At 37.6% G+C, this 26201-nt stretch overlaps 1 protein-coding gene and 1 long non-coding RNA gene across 2 annotated transcripts in view; both read left to right on the top strand.

The window, feature by feature from the left end:
• The window catches only part of RORA (RAR related orphan receptor A), a 50525-nt gene extending 39260 nt beyond the window's left edge, over nt 1–11265 (top strand). The window contains exon 9 of the mRNA XM_017518304.1: nt 1899–11265. Coding sequence (XP_017373793.1) covers nt 1899–2063 — 165 coding nt within the window. The 3' untranslated portion in view covers nt 2064–11265. The remainder of the gene's footprint in view (nt 1–1898) is intronic.
• A 7617-nt stretch (nt 11266–18882) lies between these two features.
• On the top strand, nt 18883–21840 carry LOC108295954. The gene is made up of 3 exons (XR_001821681.2): nt 18883–19019; nt 19981–20115; nt 21829–21840. It is a non-coding gene; the product is annotated as an uncharacterized LOC108295954 (long non-coding RNA).
• The last annotated feature ends 4361 nt before the right edge of the window (nt 21841–26201 follow it).

The raw sequence follows: 26201 nt of genomic DNA, 5'->3' as shown, positions 1-26201 counted from the left end.
CTCTGCAACATTGAACTTCTGGGCTCAAAAGTTCCTCCTGTCTGAGCTTCCTGAGTAGCTGAGACCACAGGCACATGTGCTACCATACTTGGCTAATTTTTTTTTTATTAGTTTTTTTAGAGATGTTTTTGTAGTTTTTTTTTAAAATGAGTTTTGTAGTTTTTGTGTTGCCCAGGCTGGTCTCAAACTCCTGGCCTCAAGCGATCCTCCATCCTCTGCTGAGATTATAGGAGTGAGCAACTGTGCCCAGCCTAGAATCTTTCAATTTAGAAGGAGGTTACAAAGGACTAAAAGACTTAATCAGAATGACTCTATATGATAATATTAGTTCTACTTCCATTAAATTCATTAGTCATCAACAGTAAATGACTTTTGCATGGTCATCACTTTCCCATCACTACTCTGTATTCACAGCATAAGGTTTCATTTTTACCAATCATTATCTTTCACAATAAAAGTATAATTGTAATGCCAATTTTTAAAAATGTGCTAATACCCTTCAGTGCCATTGCTAGTAATATGTATTTGGTCTTAGAAAAATCAGCCGTATTCTTTCTTATTTTATGTGTTTTATTGTGTGAGATGATATGAGAGGTTTTTGGTTTTGTTTTCTTGTTTGTTTATTTGTTTGCTTGTTTTTTCTCCTAATAGCTAGGTTATATCAGAAAGGGGTAACTGGGGATTAATTGCTGTTTTTGCTTTTCATTGCCAACCTGTCAGGTCAGAAAAGGGTAACCGGGGGTTAATTGCTCTTTTGCTTTTGATTTTGCACCTGTTAAATAAGCAAATGGGGCACTAATGGGAAGTAGAAGGGAGGAACCCTGTCAGGAACTTCACTCTCTTCTCCATCGTTTTGCCCAAATGCAAGGGTACCATTAGGATCTTTGATGATAAACAGCACTTAACATGTGGACAAGATCTGGTGAAAACATTTCCTAGAGAAGATTATTTTGTGTTAAAATAATAAGCAGGTTGCCTTTGTGAGGGGATTTGAAATTTAAAAGCAATTTTGCAAATTGTGTCATTACCTTCAGCTGGTAAATGATCAATGGTGGTACCTCCATCCAGGCCTTCTGACCCTATTCTTGTGCTCAGACCCAGAATTGCTTTGTTATAGGCAAAACTCATGATCGAAGAGAAACTGATTGTTAGAGTTGACTAGTGTCAGTTCTGCATAAAATGTATAGGGGATGCCATCATCTCCAGTGGCAGTGTCCTCACTACCCAGCACTGTCCCTCACCCACTTCTCTGTCACCAGACCTCTTCTTTTTGCACAGTGATGGAGGGCAGGGTTTCAGGAAGTAGATCAGAAGCCATCTTTGAGTAGGAGGGGGAGTCAAAAGCCTTGGGTTCTGTCTCTAATCAGCCGCTAACAAGCTGTGCCAACTTTTGCGTATGAACACTTTTTCTAGTTATTATTCAGCTTGAAAATCATATTTAGTGTATACTTGGCATTCTGTGACATGACTGTATCATCATTTATTTTTTATTTTTTTGAGACGGCCTCTTGTTCTGTTGCCCAGGCTAGAGTGGTGGTGCCATCTCGGCTCACTGCAACCTTTGCCTCCGAGGTTCTAGCAGTTCTCCTGCCTCAGCCTCTCCAGTAGTTGGGATTGCAGGCGCACACTGCCACACCCAGCTAATTTGTTGCATTTTAGTAGAGATGGGGTTTCACCATGTTGCCTAGGATGGTCTTGATCTCCTGAGCTCAGGCAATCCACCTGCCTTGGCCTCCCAAAGTGCAAGGATTACAGGTGTGAGCCACGGGGCGTGGCCATCATTAAGTTACTTTAAGTGTGTTAGACCATTATAAATAGTGTCGTAAAGATCATTCAAATTCCCTAATCTTTGATGCTCATGCCTGTTCATGACAGTGTGTCCTTTCTTCCATTTACAGTTAATATGCAAGGTGTCTACATTAAGAGCCTTATGTGGACGACATACAGAAAAGCTAATGGCATTTAAAGCAATATACCCAGACATTGTGCGACTTCATTTTCCTCCATTATACAAGGAGTTGTTCACTTCAGAATTTGAGCCAGCAATGCAAATTGATGGGTAAATGTATCACCTAAGCACTTCTAGAATGTCTGAAGTACAAACATGAAAAACAAACAAAAAAATTAACCAAGACACTTTATATGGCCCTGCACAGACCTGGAGCGCCACACACTGCACATCTTTTGGTGATCGGGGTCAGGCAAAGGAGGGGAAACAATGAAAACAAATAAAAGTTGAACTTGTTTTTCTCATGCATATGATTTCCATTATGCCTACAGATATGGACCCTTTTTCTGTCTTGACTTCTTGATCGTTGACCTCTGTTTACAACAGGAGGGTACTAAAGTCGGAGGATTTCCTTTTCTTGTAGCTCACTGCCCACAGACTTTCCTCAGAGTCACCAATCTGTCAGTAACAACAGAGAGTCCAGCAATAATCGGCGACTGGTGTGCATAGCGGAGGTTGCGGCATTACTTTGCACAACTGGCTCTTTGTTTCATGAAGGAAGTTTTTATTTTTTCGCCGATTATTGCCAGTCTGCAGGATGGCATGAAAAGGGTCCATAGCAGTAGCAACAATAGCATTATAATATATTACAGGGTAAATGGGCATGAAGACTATATATAGCTAAAAGAGATATTGTTTATATATTGTTTTAATTAATATAAAATGTAGTTACTGGTGTAGCTTTTCCTGTTGAATTGATAAGGCACTTTCATTTTGCACCTTTTTCTTTAAATTAAATGCTAGCGTGTTCACTGTCGTGTCGCATGTGCACCAGAAACACAAGTTTAACCGAGAAGGCTTGGAAGGTACGTTGGGAGGTATTTATGCTGCTGTTTACAAAATTACTTTTAAAATACTGGCTGGTCATATCTAGAAATCACCACGTTGGATTTTTTTTTTAACATGTGAATTTGGAATTAGAAACGGAATTCTCCCTAAATTATACTTCGCTTTTTGGTAAGTTTAATGATAGATGTGTTTATGCTTCATACAAAGTTGAATGATCATTGTGGACATATACCATCATGCTCATTTTTTTTAAAGCTTTTTAAAATGCCACCTCATGGAGGCGAGGGAGGGAAGCTCATTTTACACAATTCAGTAGTTAAATACGGACTTGGTCTCATCTTGCAACTCTTAGGCTTTGAGAACAAATCAAAAACCAGAATATTTATTGGAATCTAGCTTTTATTATAAGAAGGACCCAAAGATTATATCTGGAGCAAACACACACTCCCCATGTGAGGACATGAAGCATTTGCTTTGTGAATGTTTATGTTCTTGGTATAATCTAGGAACTCTATGAGTTTATCTCAGAGTGAACTACTTCTAGATTTGTTGTCAATAGATGCTATAATTCAAGAATGTTGCTCTCCATATTTGAAAAACGACGGATAGGAGGGCCAGGGGAGCATACAATGTTGAACCAGTTTCTCTTATTTAAATATTAAATACTTTAAGCCTTTAAAGTGAAGTTGATGCTGGCTGCAAACATTTACTCTTGTATTTATCTTCACTAGGAAACTGTGGACTGTAATTTATTTTATTAAATATTTAGAAGATTATTTGGCTGGTGTGTTCAGGTGAGAAATACTGAGTTGTTTCTGTTTAATTTCATGTTTTTTTTTTTTTTTTTTAAATAATCCCTAGTGTGGGCAGGGGAAAAGAATAGTCTGATAAACAGGTATGCATATTTTAAAAACAAGTGACCTTTTGAGAATGTAGGCATTTAGACGATGATTTTAGTCGCACTAGAGTGGGATTCAAACTACGGGTCAAAGACCATTTTGTACAGAAAAGGGAACGTCTCCCATGGATGTTAAGGTAGGAGTTTCCACACAGCCCTTTCTGTCCAAGAAATAGTCTCCTCTGCCACTGGTGTCCCTGTGGAATCTTCCACAGGAATTACAGCTTCTCACATCATGCTGGGTTACCAGCATGGGCTTCCCAGAGCACTTCACTCTGTTTCTAACGCCACTGACTTTTCTGACTTGTTTCCTGAGGGACTTGGAAAACGGGAAGTTATTATTCACACAGATGTGTGTATGAAGCCTAAATAACATCCAACTTTTTTTTTTCACAAACATAATAAGGGTTTAACCATAAATAGAAGACAAGAGTAATAGTCCTTTAAATTTCTTACAGGCATGTAAAATTTTATGTGTTTATAGAAAGAGGCTACCTGTCAGCATATAGTATTTATATGGGGCAAGAAGGGTTAAATCAAATCTTTAATTTAAGTAAGCATAGTTCCTTTAAAGATCAATAGTATTTATACTCTAAAAAGAGTACCAAGCTTAGTTCAGTTATTTATTTGTCCTTTTTTTTCCTGTTGTTTCTCCTTTGGGAGGAAATGGTGTTTTGTTTTTGTTTGGGTTTTGCTTTTTTGGTTTTTTTTTGTTTTGTTTTAGTTTTGTTTTGTTTTGTTTTTTGTCATTCAGATCCACTAAATTTGGGGATGGTTTTATTAAAGTATATTAACTTCTTTTTAACCAAAGCTTTCTGAATATGACCAGCCTCAGGTACTAGCACATTAAAGAGCAACTAAACCTAATTCCAGTGTCCGTTTGTGAAATAATAAGAACAAATTGAATTTCTCAAGGGTGAGAGAGAACATAATGTTGAACTTAAAAGAAATTCCTTTTCTCAGTAAGGATTCTGCATGTACCTAGTGCAAAACAAAACAAAACAAAAACAGACAAGAAAACTAATGCTCTAACCTCAGTAATAGTCATGCCATGGTGACATTGCTTTTATGGTAAACCATGATAGCATAACATGATGCTTCTTCCCAGGTGTTTCTGAAAGAAAAGCACGGGTGGAGCTTAAAAGCCAAGTCCAATGATTGACAGAGTAGGATGAAATAGTAGACAGAGACATGCTCCGTGAAACAAGGAAACAACTGACTACTATTTGGATCTAAGTTAGGATCTGATGTTAAACAATAAATTCAGTTAGAAAAAAATACGGAGCTCAGAAAAGGATGTGAAAAACTTTGCATTTTCCTTTCTTCATGATTATAAAAACACCTATGTGATGACATAAAATACTTGGGTGATATCAGAACAGTCATCCTTAATAGTTCTTCTAATTAAAGCTTCCTAAACTTCAACATCCAGTAGTCTTTTAAGGACTGGAACCACATCACTGTCAGCCTTGCTGCTACAATGGCTTTATAATAATTTTTTTTTACATAAGGCAAATAAGGCTTTTGTACAAAGCCTGAATACCTTCTGTTCCAATGGTGTCCAAATGGTTATTATATTGTGAAAAACCTGGCCTTGGTCACAATGCAAACAAAGGTACAGATGAAAGTGCTTTTTGGACAGTTTGCAAATTGTGTTAAAGCTATGGATTTTTTTTAAGTGTTCAGCATCTTACTTTGTATTAAAGCTATGGATTTTTTTTTTTTAAGTCTTCAGCATCCTAATTCACCCTTTCTAACTTAAGAAAAACATGACTTAAGACACTGCTTCTAAGTTTGGTTGTTCTTTATTGTGTAGATACCCAGTTATCTGTGAGCGTATGGGGGTGGGCTGAGGGTCAGGTGAGGAAGGAGCGTGTGTGTGTGTGTGTGTGTGTGTGTGTGTGTGTGTGAGTGAGATTTGCACGTGTATGATGTGTGTGTGTCGGACCGCTTCTAGGCTACTAAGTGTCAATGGAAAAGAAAATGTATTCAAAATACTTAAATCAAAACTAAGAAGATGGGAAAAAAAAAGATTTATTCTATACAAAGCCTTGTCTGGACCACTTTAGAGAGACTTCTATTTTTTTAACCCTTCTATAAATATTTGATGGCACTTGAAATATTCCTGCAATAAAATGTGATTTGTGTAAAGAAAAAAAGATTTTGTAATGTGAAACAAAGAAAGAAAGTAATGTAATTTTCTAAAAAAAAAAATACAAACAAACAAACTTTGTATTATTTTCTTGATGGAATTTGTCTATCTGTCTTTGGAAAACTTTTTATTTCATTGAATGTGCCATAGTAGAAATGTGTGTTTTTAGTTTTAGACTAAGGAATAGCTAGCTGTTGTGTTCCGACATTCCAAAATGCAAAACAACCTAGTAGTATCTTTCATGAAAAGGTTTTAGTAGTATGTAAGCTTCTCTCATTGTTGCTTTTTTGCACATGTTCTTCATTCCTCTCTAGTGCAATATGTACATAGAGCACTTGCGGGTGTACCTTGATCCCTCAGGGAAAAATACATATTTGTACAGTTTTTTGGGTTTTTTTTTTTGTTTTGTGGGTTTTTTGTTTTGTTTTGTTTTGCCTTTTGTTTTTGGCTAAGGAATGTCGATCGAATCACTTGTTATTGTTGAGGGGCAGCCAGATAATAATCCTAAAGCCACTGTTTCAAACATTGATTGTTTAAATCATATGTCCTTCCAATGCTATTATTTTAAGATAGTAATAAAAAGTTATTTTTCTGATAGTTCTTTGTGCTGATTGGTGAAAAACAAGGGTAAATAAGCACCTTATGATTGACTTACTGTGAATGACAATCCATCTTGATATCAACGATAGAAGCCCTATCATTTTGGAGTTGGGGTTAAGAGTCAGAAACAATGTGCTCAGGGATCTCCTAAAACTCTTAAACAGGGTGGCCAGTACTACTGGGACAAATTGTGTTTTTTATTATTAATAATAATGATAATACTATCCCTCCAAGGCACAAGTGAACTATATAGAACTGCGTGTGTGTAAACTCTTTACTCTCATCTCATTTTGTTGAGTTCAGAACTTGATGTGCTCTTCAGTCTTGTGTTTCAAAACGCTGAATAACTTCCAAAGCAAAGTTATGCCAGTGTGTTTAAAAGATAAATTAATAGGTAATGTACCAGCAAAGAGCATCATTCAAAGTATAGTCCTTGCGTATTCCAATTACCGTTTCTCTAATTAAAATACTCATGAAAAAAAATGTAGCATCATATGTTTAAAACTCTTTCAAATTCTACATATTAAGGATAAAAATTTTAAAAATCAGTACAGCTATTTAGATAAAAGATAAAATATGTTTTAAAAATACCAGCAATTAACTACTGTTATCATGTGTTCTCCTCTAGAAGCAAACCAAAAATTCCTTCATGGAAAACAGTTCTTCTGCTTTGTAGTTTAGAGCCGATGCATTACACGAGCTAATGTTTAAAGACAAAACAAAACCTGCCTGTATGACAGCAGCAACTCAAGCCAACATTAGTGTTACATGTTATATGTTTGAAATACAGTTTTGCTACCATATTCCACATATTGTTTTCCATGAAGTCAGAGAAGTTCAGTGTAACTGTTGGCTCTGATTCTTTCACCTTGGGATACAAATTCACAAGAAGATTTATATATTTTCTTTCTATAACAGAGGAGCATAATGTGGGAAAACTTCCCATGCCTGTAAGTTGAAAAGGATACCTTTACCATGTTGCTTTTGATAATAAAGAATATGGAACATGGTAGAAATCTCTCCTCTGGGTGTGTGTGTGTATTGGTATATTTGTGTGTATACCCACACACATTACTGACATTTTTATATAACGTGTGATTGCCACTTCTTATAAAGTTATGATATGGAACCCCATGAAAATAACTTTATACTGTAGATCAAATAATGTGCCCAGAAATGGAACTGCAATAGTAAATCTTGATCTATTGGTAATATTCTATGACACAGGTCTTCATTCTGTCTGTAAACATAATAAAGAGGTTCCACCAGATTTTATTATAGAGACCTTCCTATTACTATTTATTTTTAAGAGATGAGAAGACTGACTAGCAATGTCTCCACTGTGCAACTGGTTTCACTTCTGGGTCTGTTTGTTTATTTGTGTAGGTGAGATCAGTGTTGTCAGGCTGCCAGAATAATTTTTATAAGAATCCAGAAGCCTGACTTCATACCAAGGAGCCATCCTAGATGGGCGGGAAGGATCTCCATGTTCAACCAAACCCTCAGAACTTAGAGCAATAAATACATTCAGTCATTTATTTATGAATGAATGACAGAATATTCAGTCCAAATAGAAACAGCCTTTTTCAGTGATGCAACATAACATGGAGTCTTTTATTGAGAAAGTGAATATGAACATTTTAAATAGATGCCTAGAAAATCTGTTTGCTGTTTACATTTAGTGTACACATTAGCAGTACCACACTTCTTTTTCTTTCATGCTTCTAAGAACTAATGAAAGATAGCTTGCTATTAGCTTTGTCATGCTGCACATGCCATTATGTTGTTCTCCAAGAGCAGCTAAATTCTCTCCAGAGTTCATGTGTGATTCCTTTTTCAACAATATTACTTTAATGTGGATGAATACTATTTCTAGGAACTTGATTATCATTGAAAAGATTGCATATGTAAATGCAGATAATTCTTGAGCAATATAGTGAAAATGATTTCACAAAAAAAAAAAAAAATCTGTATGTACTGTATACATCTTCCTGCATCCAAAATTCTCTTCTTATCCACAGTTTGAAATCTCATATTAAACAGTGGTAAATTTTTAAACATTAGGACATTAGCTGGCTGCTTCTTTAAATGTACATGTATTGTCTGCCTGCTCCTTTTGTGGAGATGTGTTTTTGTATTGGATGTTTGGGCCAATGGGAGGCTTCAAGCTACAACATATTTTCCCAGTTTAAATAATATTTAACATATGACAAACCCCAGACAAGGCTTTTAATATGTATAAAGAACTGCAGTGTTAGGTGGTTTATTTGCAAACCGTTTTCAATGTTGTCCATTTTTATGGCACCTTTAACAATATTCTTGTTTCCAAAGTACAAAAAAAAAAATAGGTTAAATAATCTAGCCATAACTGAATGTCAAGCAATAAAACAAATGACTTTTGTGCATAGACTTAAAAAATACAAATTTTAGACATCTGCATGTAAATGCAATCTCTTGTTTACTGCTTTCTTCAACTTGAGCAATCGATTCCTTATTTACTATTAACTTAAGAACTTGTAATGGCCTGTAAACATTTTCTCTCTTACTCTTCTTTCAAATTTACCTGTCCCTGCTTTTGAGTCATATTTAATGTTGTTCTGCACATCTCTATACAGTTAACTTTTTGGCTTTCATTCTGTATAGATAAGAAAATGTTATATTATAAACAGCCTACTCAGTGCAAATATTTATCTGTTTATCAAATCCACAATATGCTGTATAATACCGGTTTTACTATATAATCTATTTTAGACATAGCTGTTTAGAACTAGAGTGTGCTATTTTTGTGTTTTTCTGATGTGTGGTGCTAGACAAGTTACTTTTGTGAACAACAACAAAAAATCCCTTTTATTCCTAGACAATACCACCTTTGGGTCTTGTTAATTTCACTGAGTATAACTATATATTTGTATATATATACATATATATATATATATATCTACCTACGCCCAACTGGCAGCTGTATCAGAGTGCTGGATTTGGGACATGCTTTTCTCTTTAAATACATAATATCGTTATATAAATTATTCTAGAGTGTATTTAATTAGGATAAAATTACTTCCTTAGTATGGATATTTGACATCTATAGGGTGAATTTGTTTATAAATACGGCTATATGGAAACTTACTAGCATTTACTTTATGTTTGCGACTTGGCTTTATAGCATATCTCCTAAGCTGAAAAATAATTTTGCCAGGCCTTCAAGATCCTAAAGAAACTTGTTTAATGGAGTAATACACTTTTTTTTCTTATTAAGGAATTATATTATTGGCACCTAACAGAGTTGTATACTTAGCTCCTATTATAGATAACAGGCATTTATATAAAATATCCTAGGTGGCTTGATGGCAGAATAAACCTTTCCCCTCCTACCTGAGTGATGAGAAGGATGGAGACATCCTCTGCCAGAACATGGGCCATAAAGCAAATTCGACAAGGGATGTTCTGTTTCAATATGACCTCAACCAGTTCCATGAACTGAGTGAAGGACCTTCATTTTTAAAGTTATTTAATAATAAGCTTACTTAAACCTTTTTACCCATTCTCCCAAGATCTATTGGCATTATTGAAAAGCAAAGTATATCAAATATCTAACTAAGGATGTAGTTAACCTTATTAAATATTGATTAGAATTGTTCTGTAATATTACTGAATTTGTAAGATCTTTAGCAAAGATTTTTGAGCAATTTATAAATGTAGAGCAAATGTTTCTGTTTACTGCACTTTTTGTAATTGAAGGTGATAAATTCTCAAGCCATGATTATTGGCTTCCATGCACTGCATATTTACCCACAATTCTAGACATTTTCCATTTTTGTGGAAGAGTTGCTGTTACCTTAATTATAAATGCAATTGTGTGGTTAATGAGAGCTAATGCTAATAGTTAACCTTTTAAAGTGGATTGGCCACAGTTTAGGGAGAAATCTCTTTTAATATAAATCACATCATTCCTTAACGGCCTCGCTTGGAAAGAGATTGAAACCTTTTTTTTTTTTTTTAAAGCCCCATTTAGCATCCTAAGCTTCCTGAGGGTAGAGATTGTATATATCTCTTTGCGTCTGCACAAAGGCCAGCACATGTCAGCATTTGACAATGGTTACATGATAACAAGTGTGCCCCATTAAAACTTTTTTTCCTGGGTTGTTTTGTTAAATTTATAAAGTAAGGCAAGCCTTATGGTTAATATTTTCTTCTACAACCAACTATTTAAGCCACATTTAAAAAGACCACATGAAATGCTGATTCTAATTGTGTGTAGGTCTTGAGGATTAAGCACACAAATTTCACAAACCTCTGTGAGTAACAAACTCAGCCTTCTGTAAATATACATGCGAGTTTGGAAACGGTAATACTGTACCTATAAATATATGCTGTCTGTTTTGTGTACAGTATGTAAAAACTCCTTTTCTGCCACACTAAAAATGCAAGCCATTTATGGGAATCCTAAAACTAGCATTGAACTAAAACTTTGCTAATGATCTTTATTAGAGGATCATCCAACTTTTCACTTACATTCGGTTTTCTTTTCAATTCACTCTTACAGTAGTCTGCTTATTCCCAGCTGTTTATTTTATTGAGTCCTGAATTTAAAAAAAATATTTTGATTCATTTTGTAAATACAAGCTGTACAAAAAAGAGAGATTTAATGTTGTCTTTTAAATACTCCAATTTTCATTCTAATATGAATGTTGTTATATTGTACTTAGAAACTGTACCTTTAATATTACATTACCTTTATTAAAAGTGCATTGAACACATCAATTTTAGATGTGCTTTATGTACTGTTATCCTATAATAAAACTTCAGCTTCTAATGGAACACTTGCCTTGTTTTTCTTTTTTCTTGTTTAATGAGTTGTGCTGTACATAGTTTCCTAGCTTACATCTTGTCTCTAGTGAAGGATCTAGAAGCTTAGTAAATGTGGTCCACAGATATACAGCATCAGTTGCCACTTTGTTGGAACTACTGAGTCCCAAGCACCACCGAGACCTACTAAATCAAGCTGCATTTTTTTAGGATTCCAGGTGATCCGTATGCACGTTAAAGTGTGAGAAGCACTGTTCTATAGTATAGCACTTAAAAAAAAAAAAAATTATTGGCTGGGCGCAGTAGCTCATGCCTGTAATCCCAGCACTTTGGGAGGCCAAGGCAGGCAGATCATGAGTTCAAGAGATCAAGACATTGTGGACAACATAGTGAAACGCTGTCTCTACTGAAAATGCAAAAATTAGCTGAGTATGTTGGTGCGCACCTGTAGTCCCAGCTATTCGGGAGGCTGAGGCAGGAGAATTGCTTGAACCCAGGAGGCGAAGGTTGCAGTGAGCCAAGATCACACCACTGCACTCCAGCCTGGGTGACAGAGCGAGACTTTGTCTCCAAAAAAAAAAATTTTACTGCCATTTTGCAGGGAAAATAATATTTACAAGGATCAAGCAAACTTTTTGATCAGAGAAGGCAAAGTAGTATTGTGGGATGTCACCCACTGATTGACAGTCACTCTTGGCAATGCAGAATTGAGAATTCTGAGGTTGCTTCCTGTCTCAAAAAAAAAAAGGGTGTGATGACTAGTCATATCTTCCCTGAGTTCAGAAGGAGAGAAATCCTGAATGCATAGTATATTCTGTCATTTTGGCTTTAGAAATCATTAAAACTGAATTGCAGAAATGTTGCCAAAGACTTTTTTTTAGAGTCTCTGACTACCTGCAGTGTCATTGCCCCACTCCCACCCCTTCTTTTGAGTAAATTACTTTAGGGGTGAACCATAAATTTAGCATCAGCTAAGTATTACACCATTTTAATGGTGCAAAAACTTCATCAATTACTGTGAAAATAATATCAAGGACATTCAAATTATAAAATACTCTGAAGTTAGAATAAAGGCAGCTGAACTGGCATTTTCCTCAACACAGTATAATGCCCGAGCATCCCCTACACTCAGCAGTAGTCAATAAATATCTGAATTAATCCCCAAAGTCGCTGCAAGTTGTAAACAATCCCTAATCCTGCTTTTATTTTCAACTACCTCAGAAAAAAAGAATGAAATTATGCATGTGACATCTCTGTAGACCATCAGGTTCTACCTAATTACAAACACACCTTCCAGTGTCTGCAGAAATTGAGAGTTAATTAAAATACAGTTTAAAATATGAAAATCTGTTACCTGTAGATCTCTGCCCAAACTCATGCCTAAACTCCTTTTGCTAAAAATAATGATTTACAGCCACCTCTTTATCCTGAATTAGCCTGCTGAGTTTCAAAAAGGGTACTTCAACAGGAATATAAAAGAGACTTCTTAAAATTCTGTTCATGATGATCTCACAGGAAAAACAAAGGATAACAAATGCCAAGTTATTAATAAAGTCTAGGAGAGGAGGGAAAAGTAATAACCATGGACTGGTCAAGAATGTCTTAGTTGCTACTGTTACTGCTAAACTTTTCTTCATGAGAGAAGAGGAAGCAAGGGGCAAGTCTAGCCCCTCAAAAGTGGATTTCGTGTCTAACATGCATTTGGATCACGTGGGCAGGTGCAGAGGCCTCAGCTTCTCCTAGCAGGTCTGTGAAAACACCAAGCCACATGCCTGGTGGTAGGAAAGATAACTGCTGCTGTGCTGAGATGCCGCCAAGCACCTTGGCTTCCCCTTTTGAACAAGAAACCGAAGATAGGCCGGGCGCGGTGGCTCACGCCTGTAATCCCAGCACTTTGGGAGGCCGAGGCAGGTGGATCACAAGGTCAAGAGATCGAGACCATCCTGGTCAACATGGTGAAACCCCGTCTCTACTAAAAATACAAAAAATTAGCTGGGCATGATGGTGCATGCCTGTAATCCCAGCGACTCAGGAGGCTGAGGCAGGAGAATTGCCTGAACCCAGGAGGCAGAGGTTGCGGTGAGCCGAGATCACGCCATTGCACTCCAGCCTGGGTAACAAGAGCGAAACTCTGTCTCAAAAAAAAAAAAAAAGAAACTGAAGATAGGGCCCAGTAGGGTTCAAAACCATGGTCCAAAGAGGTTATTAATGTCATGTAAGTCATCAGAGACAGAAAGAAAAAAAGATATTTCCATGCTTAAGGAGCTTGGGGAACTTGAGAGTGAGAAGGGAATTTTTGGTCGAGAACCCTCCTGGATTCCAGCAGAATCACGATGATGGCTCCCCTACTGCTTCTACTCCCCATCCCCAGCTTTTGAAGCAAGCCTGGACTGCCATCGGTGACAGAGGCCTCACTCTAGGAGATTAACAGGAGCTCTCTCCTTTCACTGTTTCACCAGTTATGACCTGAAGAAAACTCTTGGTTTTTTTCTAATGTCATTTATCTCTCATGCTGGAAAGAGAGAAACCAGTCCTTCTGTATTTAATTTGAATCTAGATTTTTTTTCCTCCTCGGAGGGGAAATGTCTTTTCTGGACATAATCTAGTCATCACTCAGTAATCCATTTGTTATTTACCCACTTGATAGACTTCTCAAACAACGTTTTTAACTCCAGGATGACTTCCCTTTTGTGAGGAAGCAGCTACTTCATTTATCAATTGTTCTTTGCTTAAAGGACAAAAATTAATATGAGCCTCACCCAAAATCTATTATGATGATGACTTCCTAACAAGACCCATACTCACCCTTTCTACTATTCTTTCTCTACCCTGCTGATAAAACACACACAGCATTCTAAAGACAAATACAGATTTTAAATTATTCTACTTGGAATTATCACTGTTACCAACTTCCTTCTGTGGAACACATACATGCTCCCTATAAAAGACCATCTTTCCAGTGAACAGTGATTTCTGGGTTGTTTTTTTTTTTTTTTTTTTTTTTTTTTTTTTTTCCAGCCCAGGGGCCACATAATACAGAACATGTCTAAATATATTTTAGAAAATATTCTGAGTAGAAAAAGATTGAACACTGTAGCCATTCTGTTCTTATGCTGGGCCACAGTATTTTGCTGGTTTTCGGCATTGATGATGATTCTCTCCCCACTTGAAACACCATTTATTGCTGAAAGGCCTGGTTTGAACAAACGGCTATTAGCAAAAATATTTTCCCCAAAAGTTTCTGAATCACTTACCAGATTGAAACCTTTTAGCTGGAGGACTTTTTCTGGATTTTCATTTTGAAAGTACCTTATGGATGATTGTAAATGCATGAAGCAATTCCCTGAGTAAAGCAGTTACCAAGCTGTAAACTATTCCAAGGCCAAGTTCACCCCAAATCAAGCAAAGGAAGCTCATTAGCTGAAGGGTAGAAAAATGACTTTGCACTGACAAATAAAAACAAAAATGAAAAAAGATGGTCTTGCACATTTCCCTGTCTTGATTTGGTCTCCAAGAATAAATGAATACCTAGTAACTTAGTAACAACTACGATAACTTCGCTTAGTCAATGTTTGCAGTTTTTAGAGTTCTTTTTGAAATTCTGGTCCAATGAAACATTTATAAACTCAAGCACATACTATTATGAACTCTTTCAAAATTAAATTGGCTTCTCATTCAACTTCTGGGTTGGTTTGTTCCTCAGTTTACCAGAAATAGAAAACCTAATCTTTCTTCTGCTTAAAAATCCATAGAATAAAATAGTGCAATTGCCGTGGAAAACAATTTGACAGTTTTCTAAAAAGTTAAACATAGGCTGGGCATGGTGGCTCACACCTGTAATCCCAGAACTTTGGGAGGCCAAGGGGAGGATCACCTGAGGCCAGGAGTTTGAAACCAGCCTCAGCAACATAGCAAGACCCACCTCTATGGAAAAACAAGTTAAACATAAATCCATACAAGTCAGCAATTCCACTCCTAGATATCTACTCAAGAGAAATAAAAATACAAAGTTCACACAAAGACTTGTACAAAAGCAACATTATTGAGAAGAGCCGAAAAGCAGAAAGCCATCTAAATGTTCATCAAATGTTGAATGGATAAACAAAATGAGCATATCCATAAATGAGCTACTGTTCAGCAACAGGAATAAATACTAATACATGCTACAACTAATACAGGCTAATGTATATACTAATACATGCTACAACTAATACATGCTAAAATACTAAGACACGCTACAACTAATACATGAATGATCCTTAAAACAGTATGCTAAGAATCCAGACACAAAAGGCAACATATTGTATGATTTCATTTAAATGGAATGTCCAGAAAAGGCAAATCTTCAGAAACAGAAATTGGATTAATGGTTGCCTGGGGCTGGAAAGAGGGACTGAAACAAACTGCATGCAGGATGTGGGGTTAATGGAAATGTTCCAAAACTTTGGAAATGTTGATGGTTGTGAAACTTCACACATTTACTAAAAGTCACCTAATGGTACAATTAAAATAGATGAATTTTATGGTATGTAGATTATAACCCAACAAAGCAATTTAAAACACACATACACAAACATAGACACACAGAGATTCCCCATAATGCAGAGAATAAAGTCCAAAATCTCTAGCATGGCATGAAGACCATCTCTAGTCCGCTTCACCATTTCTGGTCCAATGACCTTCATTTCCCCCAGCATAGTGATGCAACAGCTTTTCCTCCTCCCCAGAACATGTGGAGCTGTTCACACTTCTGTGCTTTTTTTTCACGCCTTAAAATCCACAGCCCCGTCACCAGCCAGTGAACTTGTCATCCTTCAAGACTCAAATGGTAAATTAAACTCCTCTGAAGCGTTGTCTAAGCTGTCTCCATCAAAATGAATTTCTTCCTCATTTGTGGTCCCATGGAATCTTTTATATGTATGTATACCATTTTTTTGCATTATAATTTTTTGTACAGTGCCACCTCCTCTGTGTTTTGCTCATCTTTTATTTTTTGAATGCCTCGTTTTTGTCGAACATTTAGTCTTTGCAATGCAGTTTTTATGTATTCTAGTCTTCACAACAATTCTCTAGGTGAGGTATGACTGCCTCCATTATCCAAATGAAGAAACTGAGACTCTGGCTGGGCGCAGTGGCTCACGCTTGTAATCCCAGCACTTCTGGGAGGCCGAGGTGGGCAGATCACCTGAGGTCAGGAGTTCGAGACCAGCCTGGCCAACACAGTGAAAACATGTCTCAATTAAAAATACAAAAATTAGCTGGGCATGGTGGCAGGCGCCTGTAATCCCAGCTACTCAGGAGGCTGAGGCAGGAGAATTGCTTGAACTCAGGAGGCAAATATTGCAGTGAGTCGAGATCCAGCCACTGCACTCCAGCCTGGGTGACAGAACGAGACTCTGTCTCAAAAAAAAAAAAAAAAAAAACACGACCTGCCCATGATCACCTCCATCTCAAAAAAAAAAAAAAAAAAAGAAACAAACAAACAAATGCTGTCTGCATATCTGCACAGTAACAGGCATTGTACTGGTTGAATTTAAGTATTCACAGGCACTGTCTCCTAACTGGCCTCCTCCCTTGCATTCCATAGGTTGCCAGGTGAACTTCCTTGAAGCACAGTCAGCCAGTTCTAATTGTGTCATTATGTAAGCTTTTTTGTTTGTTCGTTTTCCAGCATTCCATTTCTTATGCAATAAAGTCAAACTTCCTTAGTCTGGCTTATAAAGTCTTCTGTGTTCTGGCTTCAACCAGTTTTTTCAACCCGTTTTCCTCTACAGCTCTTCAGAGACCTTGCAGTCCAGGCAAAAGAAACTACCTATAGCATATTTTTTACATTAACATAATTTCTAACAATATTCTAAATCATTCTAAAATATCTACTGGGCACAGTGGCTCACGTCTGTAATCTCAAGCACTTAGGGAGGCCAAAGTGGGCAGATCACTTGAGGTCAGGAGTTTGAGACCACCCTGTCCAACATGGTTAAGCCCCATCTCTACTAAAAAAATACAAAAATTAGCCAAGTGTGGTGGTGTGCACTTGTAGTCCCAGCTACCAGGGAGATTGAGGCAAGAGAATTGTTTGAATCCAGGAGGCACAGGTTGTAGTGAGCTGAGATTGCACCACTGCATTCCAGTCTGGGAGACTCTGTCTTAAAACAAAAAATAAAATGTAGAATATGCTTTCCTAGTAGTACACACTAGATTCTATTTATGCAATAGGTTTATACAGTTCCTTGCATTAAACAAAAATTATAAGAGGCCATTGTTTTCAACTTCTGCACTAGACCCCAACAGACAAGACTAAAATCAAAATGGAGTCACCCATGCTCAGCAAACCAAAACCGAAGTATCTGGCCCTCCAAGAAATCAGGAGACAGAGATAACAGGACAGTTTCAATCTTCAATCCGCAAAATAATGAAGTTTCCTCTGTTTTAGTCCTTACAGCAAAGGGTAACTTGAAGTAACCTGATGTTAACCAGTCCGTTATCTTTCTATTGTTCTGTTTCCACCTTACCAGGAAAGTAATTCTGAAATAATCAATCTGCTTTTTGTTCTTTGTTACTGCTTTCTTCAGCCCTTTCTTCTGTAGGTAAAGCCAGCCTCCTCTGTTCTAACTCATTGGGACTCTCATTCCATTTTATGGAATGAAGTGTTGCCTGATTCTAGAATCGCAATAAAGGCAATTGAAATATTTAGATGTGTCAAATTTTTGTCCGTTGACACTTGTGCTGGTCTGTCTAGAATGCCGTTTCTCTTCATTCCACATACCCACATTCTTCAAATGAGCCCACGTGGCAGGGGGTCAGTGCAGTAACTGACATGTAAGTACTCAATACTATTCAAAGCTGCGTTTTGCCCCTCACACTAGCTATTCCTCTCCCTCTAACCTCAATCTTTTCTATACACCTTTCTTATGTAACGTTCTATTGTATTTATTGTATTACAATAATTATAATTAATAATTATTGTATTCTATTACTTGCTATTGTATTTAATGCCAATGTCTTACATCCCCAGAGATCCAAAGCACTGGAAAAATCAGTATTCAGTCTCAGTCCTATGTGTACCCAGCACCAAGCACAAAGTAATCTGTTTACGGTCAATAAATCTTTCCATAATGCATGAGAATAAAACAACTAGTGTTTGAACCAGAATGGTCTCTGGTAGAAACTGACAGCTAAAACTGGACAGGGAGCGGAGCAGAGGTAAAAGAGCACTTCATGAGGCCCTACTATGTGCCAGGTACCATGCGGAGCACAGGTTCATCTTTTGTTTCATTCATCCTTTCCAAAAAACTGTATGAAGCAGTAGTAACAATTTCATCTCCATTTTACAGATGCGGAGTCTGGATTAGGGAGGTCAGTATACTTGGCTAAGGCCACAACCAAATATGTTCTGGTCTTTCCAGTATTGCACTTGTCGTTTGTCCTTCCAATCTGTCAATCTCCTCCTCTCCCACACAAAAGTCGAGGACTTTCTAGGAAAACACGCAGCCTGCAACCACTATTCGCCTGGGGAGCCCTGTCTCGCCCTTCGCTTTCAGAACCACAAGGAGCGCGCGCGGCTGGGAGGCGAGGAGCCGAGCGGCCGTCAAGACGCAAGGCACCGCCCACTACACCGCGGGTGACGTCATCACGCAGGGCCGAGGCGGCTCAGCCACGTTCTTTAAATATGGCTTTTCCCCGGCGCGCGCGACTCCGTGAGGAGTGGGGTGGAGCGCGTGTGGCGTGTGGCTGCGGCCTGGGCAAGAGCCGCCGCGGACCATGAGGTGGGCGGAAAGGCTGCGCTGCAGCCCAGACGCTGCTGGGAGGGTGCTGCCGGGTCAGCTGGGTTGCTCATGCGGGGTCGGGAGGAGGAAACATGGCGACCGGGCCAGGACTCTGCTCCTGGCTCTGCGCGGCTCCTACCCCTGCTTTGCTCGCCCTTTTGCCTGCCTTTCTGGAACCCTTGTTTCCCCTCTCCCTGCGTCCCCTTTCCCTCAGCCCTTCATTTTGCCTTCATCGACTCTTCCTCCCACCTCACGCCCCAGCTCCACACTGGGTCGAAGTGTGAGAGGTAGATTGAGGGGGAGCCGGTAGGGCCCATCCGGTGCCGAGAGACCGTCTCCTAAATTTGTTTAGGTTCTCGCATGTCACTTTATCAGTCTGCCTGGGGTCGCAGAAGTAATACTGAACATGAAGAGATCAAGCCTGATTTGTAGTCCTGATGATGTCCTTAAGTGATCTAGTGAAATGTCACTTAAGTTGACGACCTCAGTCTCCTCAAATGTGAGGTCCTCTGTGAAAGGCCTAAGATTCCTGATCCGAGGTAGCTTTTGTCATGCAGTGCCTGCCAGAATCTGCCCCATAACCAAGCATCGTCAGGAAAAGAAAAGCAAGATTTATTTTGGCAGTAAGGGAGTGGAGAACTGAGTTGACTTCCAGTTCCATGCCATCAAGTGGCCTAGTATGTGAGCAATGAGAACACCATTCTGTTTCAGCTCTTATTTCCATAGTGAGTGACCTAAGAGTAACACTCCCGGCGTAGATTAAATGGAAACGGACTCATCGTCATTGATGCTCTGCCCTCTGCCTCAAAGAACCTGGGGAACATTCATCTGTTTGCTGTATTCTGTTTTAGATGCCACAGTCTGTTGAGGGTAGATGTTTAGGGGGAGATTCGTCCTCATCTAACAGCACCTGGCCTAGCCAATCACTTACTTTTGATCTTGGCCTTTTGTTTTTCCTCAGTTGAGTAAATTCGGGAGGGATCCTGTTTCTATTGAAGCCGTTGCACCCAGGAAGCTGTGAACTGTGAACCAGAGTGAAGCAGAAATCTAGGAAGATGAGCTCCAAGATGGTCATAAGTGAACCAGGACTGAATTGGTGAGTTGTAGCCATTTTGTAATCCACTGAAGAGGAGTATAGTGGGGCCAATGGTTGACATAAGAAAATAGATTTCCGACATAGAGAGATTTGGAGGAAACAGAAGATACAAGTTTAGGGTCTCAGAATTTACCCTACCATCTACACGTACTAAACGCTTGAATTAGACTGACTCCACTTCCACTCCTATCGTGGAACAGCAGTTCAGCACTCAAAATTGTTTTTAGGTATGTGTTGGTCTCCTGTGAAGGAGAGATACTGGAATTTTCTTGTGTCCAAGAACCTTGCCATTTCCATAAAAGTAATAAAAAAGACTCTCTTTAAGAATAGACATGCTGTTACGTTGAAATGTGTGTCAAATGATAATATAAATGCGTAGACCGTATTTTAGAAGTGTATGAAGACTTTGCAAATATCCGGTTAAATAATATAATAGCTAACACATGTGCTGCCTTAGTTCATTTTAACTCACTTTCTCTGAGCCAGCCAAGGAGGATCAAAAGTTACAAATGGTTACAAAGAGTATTAAAGTAGCACCTGACTCAGAATATTAAGTCAGGATGTTATTAAGTATTTGTTTATTGCAAACAACACTCCCATCCCCAAGGAGTTCACAGCCCCTGAGTCCCTTGACTTAGTTTTTATATGATATGCAGAAACTTAAAAATTTATTGAGATGTCACAGATGTAATACCACAGCAAGGTAGTAAGAAACTATAGTGGTACATAGCAAATAAGGCATTCTAATTTTACCATTTCATTAATACCTTAATTGTAGTTTTTTGGATAAATGCCTTTAAGACAGTTAAAAAGAGAAGAGAGTATGGAGCAAATATGCTAGAATTTCCTATCTGGACAGTAGGCTAGCCAGAAGTTGCGATTTGATTAGATAAGAGATGTGAACCTTTGCATTCCTTGCCAGTGCTATAAAGTGTGTGTTCAGATGTAGCACAGATGCTCTTATACACCACTGGCATTGTGGAACCAAATGTTGTTTAGAACTTTTGCACAATATTGTAGCCATGGAATTATCCTTTTCCACAGAATTTTACTGACCTTTGTCCTCCCTGGATTAATGGATTCACTGTTTTAAAATGTTTAACTTCATTAAAACAGCATTTTTGGATGCCTAACTGTATGAAAAGCTTTGAATATTGTGTGTGAGTCTCTAAATGAATTATGGTATTACAAGTAATCATATCACCTTTGAGGTGCTTTTTGCAAACCAGTTATCCCATTTGCCATAGTAAACAAAATAGGATATTTAGTCTTTGTAGTGTCTTTTGGCTTAGGACAATGGTACATGAAACAAAAATGAGTTGAGAGGTGTTTTCAGCAACCAAGTATCTTAATGTTATGTCCTAGAGCCAGAAGTGAGGCCAGCCTTTGACAGACCTGTGATTATACTTCAGTCTTTTCTGTCTTTAACTCTCCAGCTCTGTGACATTTATTTAATTAGGTACTAAAGAAAATGCAAGGCTGATTATTGGAGCTGGAGAATTCCATCATAGGCCTGGGTTTAAGGGTATTCAGGAAGTAACACTTATAAGTCCACAGATCTTGTATATGAAATTAAACATAGTAAGAAGAGATTGTCTGGGGGTCGGGGGGTAGGAAGGTATGAAATTATAAGTTAAAATTGTGCCATTATGCGTCTTAGCCTAGCATGAGATTTTGAATTGTCAGATATAAGTAAATTACTTTGTTTCACAGGGATATTTCCCCCAAAAATGGCCTTAAGACATTTTTCTCACGAGAAAATTATAAAGATCATTCCATGGCTCCAAGTTTAAAAGAACTATGTGTTTTATCCAACAGGTAATATGTTTACTTGGTTATTTCCATATTTAATTGTTGCTTTTCTTATAGTTGAAGTTTTATATGTATCTCTAGTATTAAACATTCAAATTATAGAAATGGTAAAACTAAAACAACTTGTAACACTTTGGTATTTATCTTTTCAGACTTTCAATTCTTTCTCCACACCGGAACTGCAAAACAGTTTTATAGTGTTTTCTAATACTATACTAAACCATTTATCCCAATAATTTTCATACTACTGTACTAATAATATAGTATAATACTGTACTAACATTTATACCAATAAATGGTTTAGTATAGTACCAATATTATGCTAGTAATTATTTAGAATAGTAGTAAATAGTATACTACTTATATACACACACACGTATATAATACAAAATGGGATTATACTAAAAATATTATAAAACTGTTTTTGTAGTTATCTGTCATTTTAAGTGATATTTTGAATATCTTTCCATGCCCCAACATATAAGTCAATCTTAATGGTTGTATATTACCTCACTGTATAGATTATAGATGTGCTTTTCATTCGTTCAGTTAGTCCTGTGTTGCAAAACATTGTGTTCTGGTTTTTGGATGTTTTTTGTAATTAAAAACAATGTATTGGTGAATTTTTATAGTTATTTCTATAAGATACACTCAGAGAAATTGAATTGTTCAGTCAGACAGTGTGTATGTTTTATATTTTAAAAGATATTGCCAAATTCCTAAAGATTTTTTTTTCTCTCTGATATTTAATGACTAAAAAGTGATAATTTGTACTTCTTACTGCTCACCTGTCTGTAATAGCTCCTCTTTTCTTTTTGATAGACTATTTCTACTCCATTGTTGATGAATCCGAAAACCAAGTAATTGAGTTTACTAGAAAAATGTATCAATATACAAAGGAGGAATCAGGAAACTCCCCCAGGGGCGCAACATTTACTTTCTTCCATTCTCCTTTTACAGTGGAGGGCGTATTTCCCCATCTTTTCCTACCTTCTCAGTTTACTTTTCTGTCAGTTATCCCCTCTTAGCCCTCTATCTTTGTTCTCTCCCATTTTCCATCATCTTGATCACTTTTTGATTTTGTTGTTTGTTTGTTTTTTAAGAGACATAGTCCTGCTATGTTCCCCAGGGTGATCTTGAATTCCTAGCCTCAAGTGATTCTCCAGTTTGGTCTCCCAAAGTGCTGGGGTTGCAGGCAGGAGCCACTCTTCCTGGTCAACTTAATCAGTATTTGAACATGCTTAACTTTCCCTGTTTTAAATAATCTCTGGACTCCACATTTGCTCCCAATTACTTTTCTTCTTCTCTCATTTATATTTAGACGACTTTAAAGACTTGTATATGCTCACTGAGAAGAAATGCGGAACAAAAAAGCTGTAAGACATATCGAAAACAATTAACAAAATAGTAATAGTAAGTCTTTCCCTATCAATAATTACTTTAAATGTAAACTGATTAAACTCTTCAATCAAAGGATAGATTGGCAGAATGGATTTAAAAACAGGACTAAAAACTTTTCGTTTACTGCACATCCTACTGCACTTGCTGGCATTACAGGAGTGAGCCACCACATCGGGCCCGTAGCTGTATTATATTCTATTGTTGGTTGTTGGTTCTATTGTTATTTTTAAATTGTCCTCTGTTGATATTTAGCTTGTTTCCATTCCTTTACTGTTAGAAACAGTAAGCATCCTTTTTACATGTACTTGTATGAGTAGGACAAACTTCCGTCATTGAAGGGTATGTATATATATTTATTTTGATAGATACTGCCAGATTGGCATTAAAAGCAGTAAGGAAAAAAGCGCTTTTTTGATGCCATCAAATGAATGCATAAATTTACATAAAAACAAGCAGGAGTTATATTAAAGAGACAATTTTAGCCCAGATTCAGTGCTTCACACCTATAATCCCAGCATGTTGTAAGGCTAAGGCAGGAAGATCACTTGAGTCCTGAATTTGAGACCAGTCTGGACAACAAATTGAGACCCCATGTCCCCAGATATAGTTAGCTTCATGTGGTGGCACATGCCTGTAGTCCTAGTTAATCAGGAGGCTGAGGGCTGAGGCACGAGGATCACTTGAACCCAGGAATTTGAGACTGCAGTGAGCTCTGATTGTGCCACTGTACTCCTGCCTGGGCAACAAAGTGAGATCCTGTTTACAAAAAAAAGAGAAAATTTTTTTAAAAATAAATGTTTTAAAGGGGAAATTTCAGAAGCAACTTTACTCTTGCCAAAGTGCATAGTTAGAATGTCTGTGCTAATGTCAGATGTACAACGTTAAGGTAAAAGACTCCTTTATGTATGTAAATTTGTGGATATTTTTAAAAACTATTTGTTATTCAACTTGTACGGGTTTTTTGAGGATAACTGATTTTTTAAAACTTACTATTAATTAAGTAAAGAATTGCCTTTATTTATTTGGATCAAAAAAGACGCCTACCATTTCTATTTTCCTGGGATTTAGAGAACATGTATCTTTATCTTTAAAAAAATAAAAATTGCGATTTCCGTCTCTGGGATCCCCTCCCACAACAGCGTGGGAGCTCACTCTACTTCTTTCTCTCTCTCTGCCTAATAAATCACTCTGTGAAAAAAAAAAAAAAAAAAATTCCTGCTCATAAATGAGAAGGAATGAATTATCAAATTACCACCAATTTGGAAACCATTTAAGAAAATAATGGGTCTAGGGTAATGATCACCAATTGCTGCTGTTGTAACATGACAGAAAAGAAAATACCAACTAATATGTGCCTCCAGTAGGAGCACAGCACCTCAGAAGTATTCTTTCCAAAAACCTGGATCTGAATCAGAACTACCTGGAATCCCAGCACTTTGGGAGGCTGAGGCAGGTGGATCACCTGAGGTCAGGAGTAAGAGACCAGCCTGATCAATATGATGAAATCGCGTCTTAATAAGTAAGTAAATAAATAAAGCCAAAACAACTATCACTTTACAAACAATATAAAGAACAAAGACTCAAAGACCACCAGGGAAAAGCAATCAGAAAAACCCAAGTGTGGGGAAGGAATGCTGCATGACAACCCGACAAACATGGGGGGATGGGGCCTGTAATAAAGGGGACCCTCTAGATGATCACTAATATAGCATCCACTCACTACACTTGAAATGTTTAAGTATATCAAAGCACCATATATACCGTTTTTCTCTTAAAAAAAAAAAAAAAATTAAATGTGGAAATGTGTAAGTGTAAAACTCACACTGGATTTTGACAGGTTCATAGGAATTTTTTTCATTATTCAAGATTATGGAGGCTGGGCGCGGTGGCTCACGCCTGTAATCCTAACACTTTGGGAGGCCGAGGTGGGTGGATCACTTGAGATCAGGAGTTCAAGACCAGCCTGGCCATCAGGGTGAAACCCCATCTTTATATATATCAAAAAACAAAACAAAACAAAACAAACAAAAAAAACATAGAGAAATGAAAAAAGTGTTTTAAAACTTCTTACATGCAAAATGCTACTGTAGATATATATTAGGTTAAATTATTAATACAATGAATCATGTTTCCTTTCACCACTAGAGAACGTAATTTTATATTTATAGCTCATGTTATATTTCTATTGGACAGTGCTGCTTTGAATTTAAAAAGTTGTCTACAAAATATAAGGTGTGACTTTGTATCCTGACTCAAACCAAAGCTGTTTTAAAATATGTGGCCGGGCTCTCACGCCTGTAATCTCAGCACTTTGAGAGCAGGGCGGGCAAATCACCTGAGGTCAGGAGTTTGAGACCAGCCTGAACATGGTGAAACCCCTTCTCTAGTAAACATACAAAAATTAGCCAGGTGTGGTGGCAGGCACCTGTAATCCCAGCTACTTGGAAGGCTAAGGCAGGAGAATCGCTTGAACTTGAACCCCGGGCGGTGGAGGCTGCAGAGAGCGGAGATGGCGCCATTGCATTCCAGCATGGGTAACAAGAGGCAAACTTGGTCTCAAAAAAATAAATAAATAAAAGAAAATTAAGAGACATTTAAACTCTGGATATTTGATATTTTGGAATGTATTTTTAGGTATGGTAACACTATCACGGCTAGGTTTTAAAAGTTCTTAGAAATACTGGGTGTTTATTAATAAAATCTTTTTGGTCTGGGATTTGCACTAAAACAAGTGAGGGTGAGCTCATTTCTCCCTCTGCCTACCTTGTTGCCCTCCACAAGAATCATAGCTCAGGGCAACTAAGACAGGGCAGGGGCCCTGGCAGAGGAGGGCTGTCCCGGTCCAACTTGGGACCCAGTCCTGATTGTGTCCC

Source organism: Cebus imitator, unplaced genomic scaffold (genome assembly GCF_001604975.1).
Source record: "Cebus imitator isolate Cc_AM_T3 unplaced genomic scaffold, Cebus_imitator-1.0 Scaffold669, whole genome shotgun sequence".
NCBI classification, from domain to species: Eukaryota; Metazoa; Chordata; class Mammalia; order Primates; family Cebidae; genus Cebus; species Cebus imitator.
Note: the sequence above shows the minus strand (reverse complement) of the source record. Positions and strands in the feature narration are given on the sequence as shown.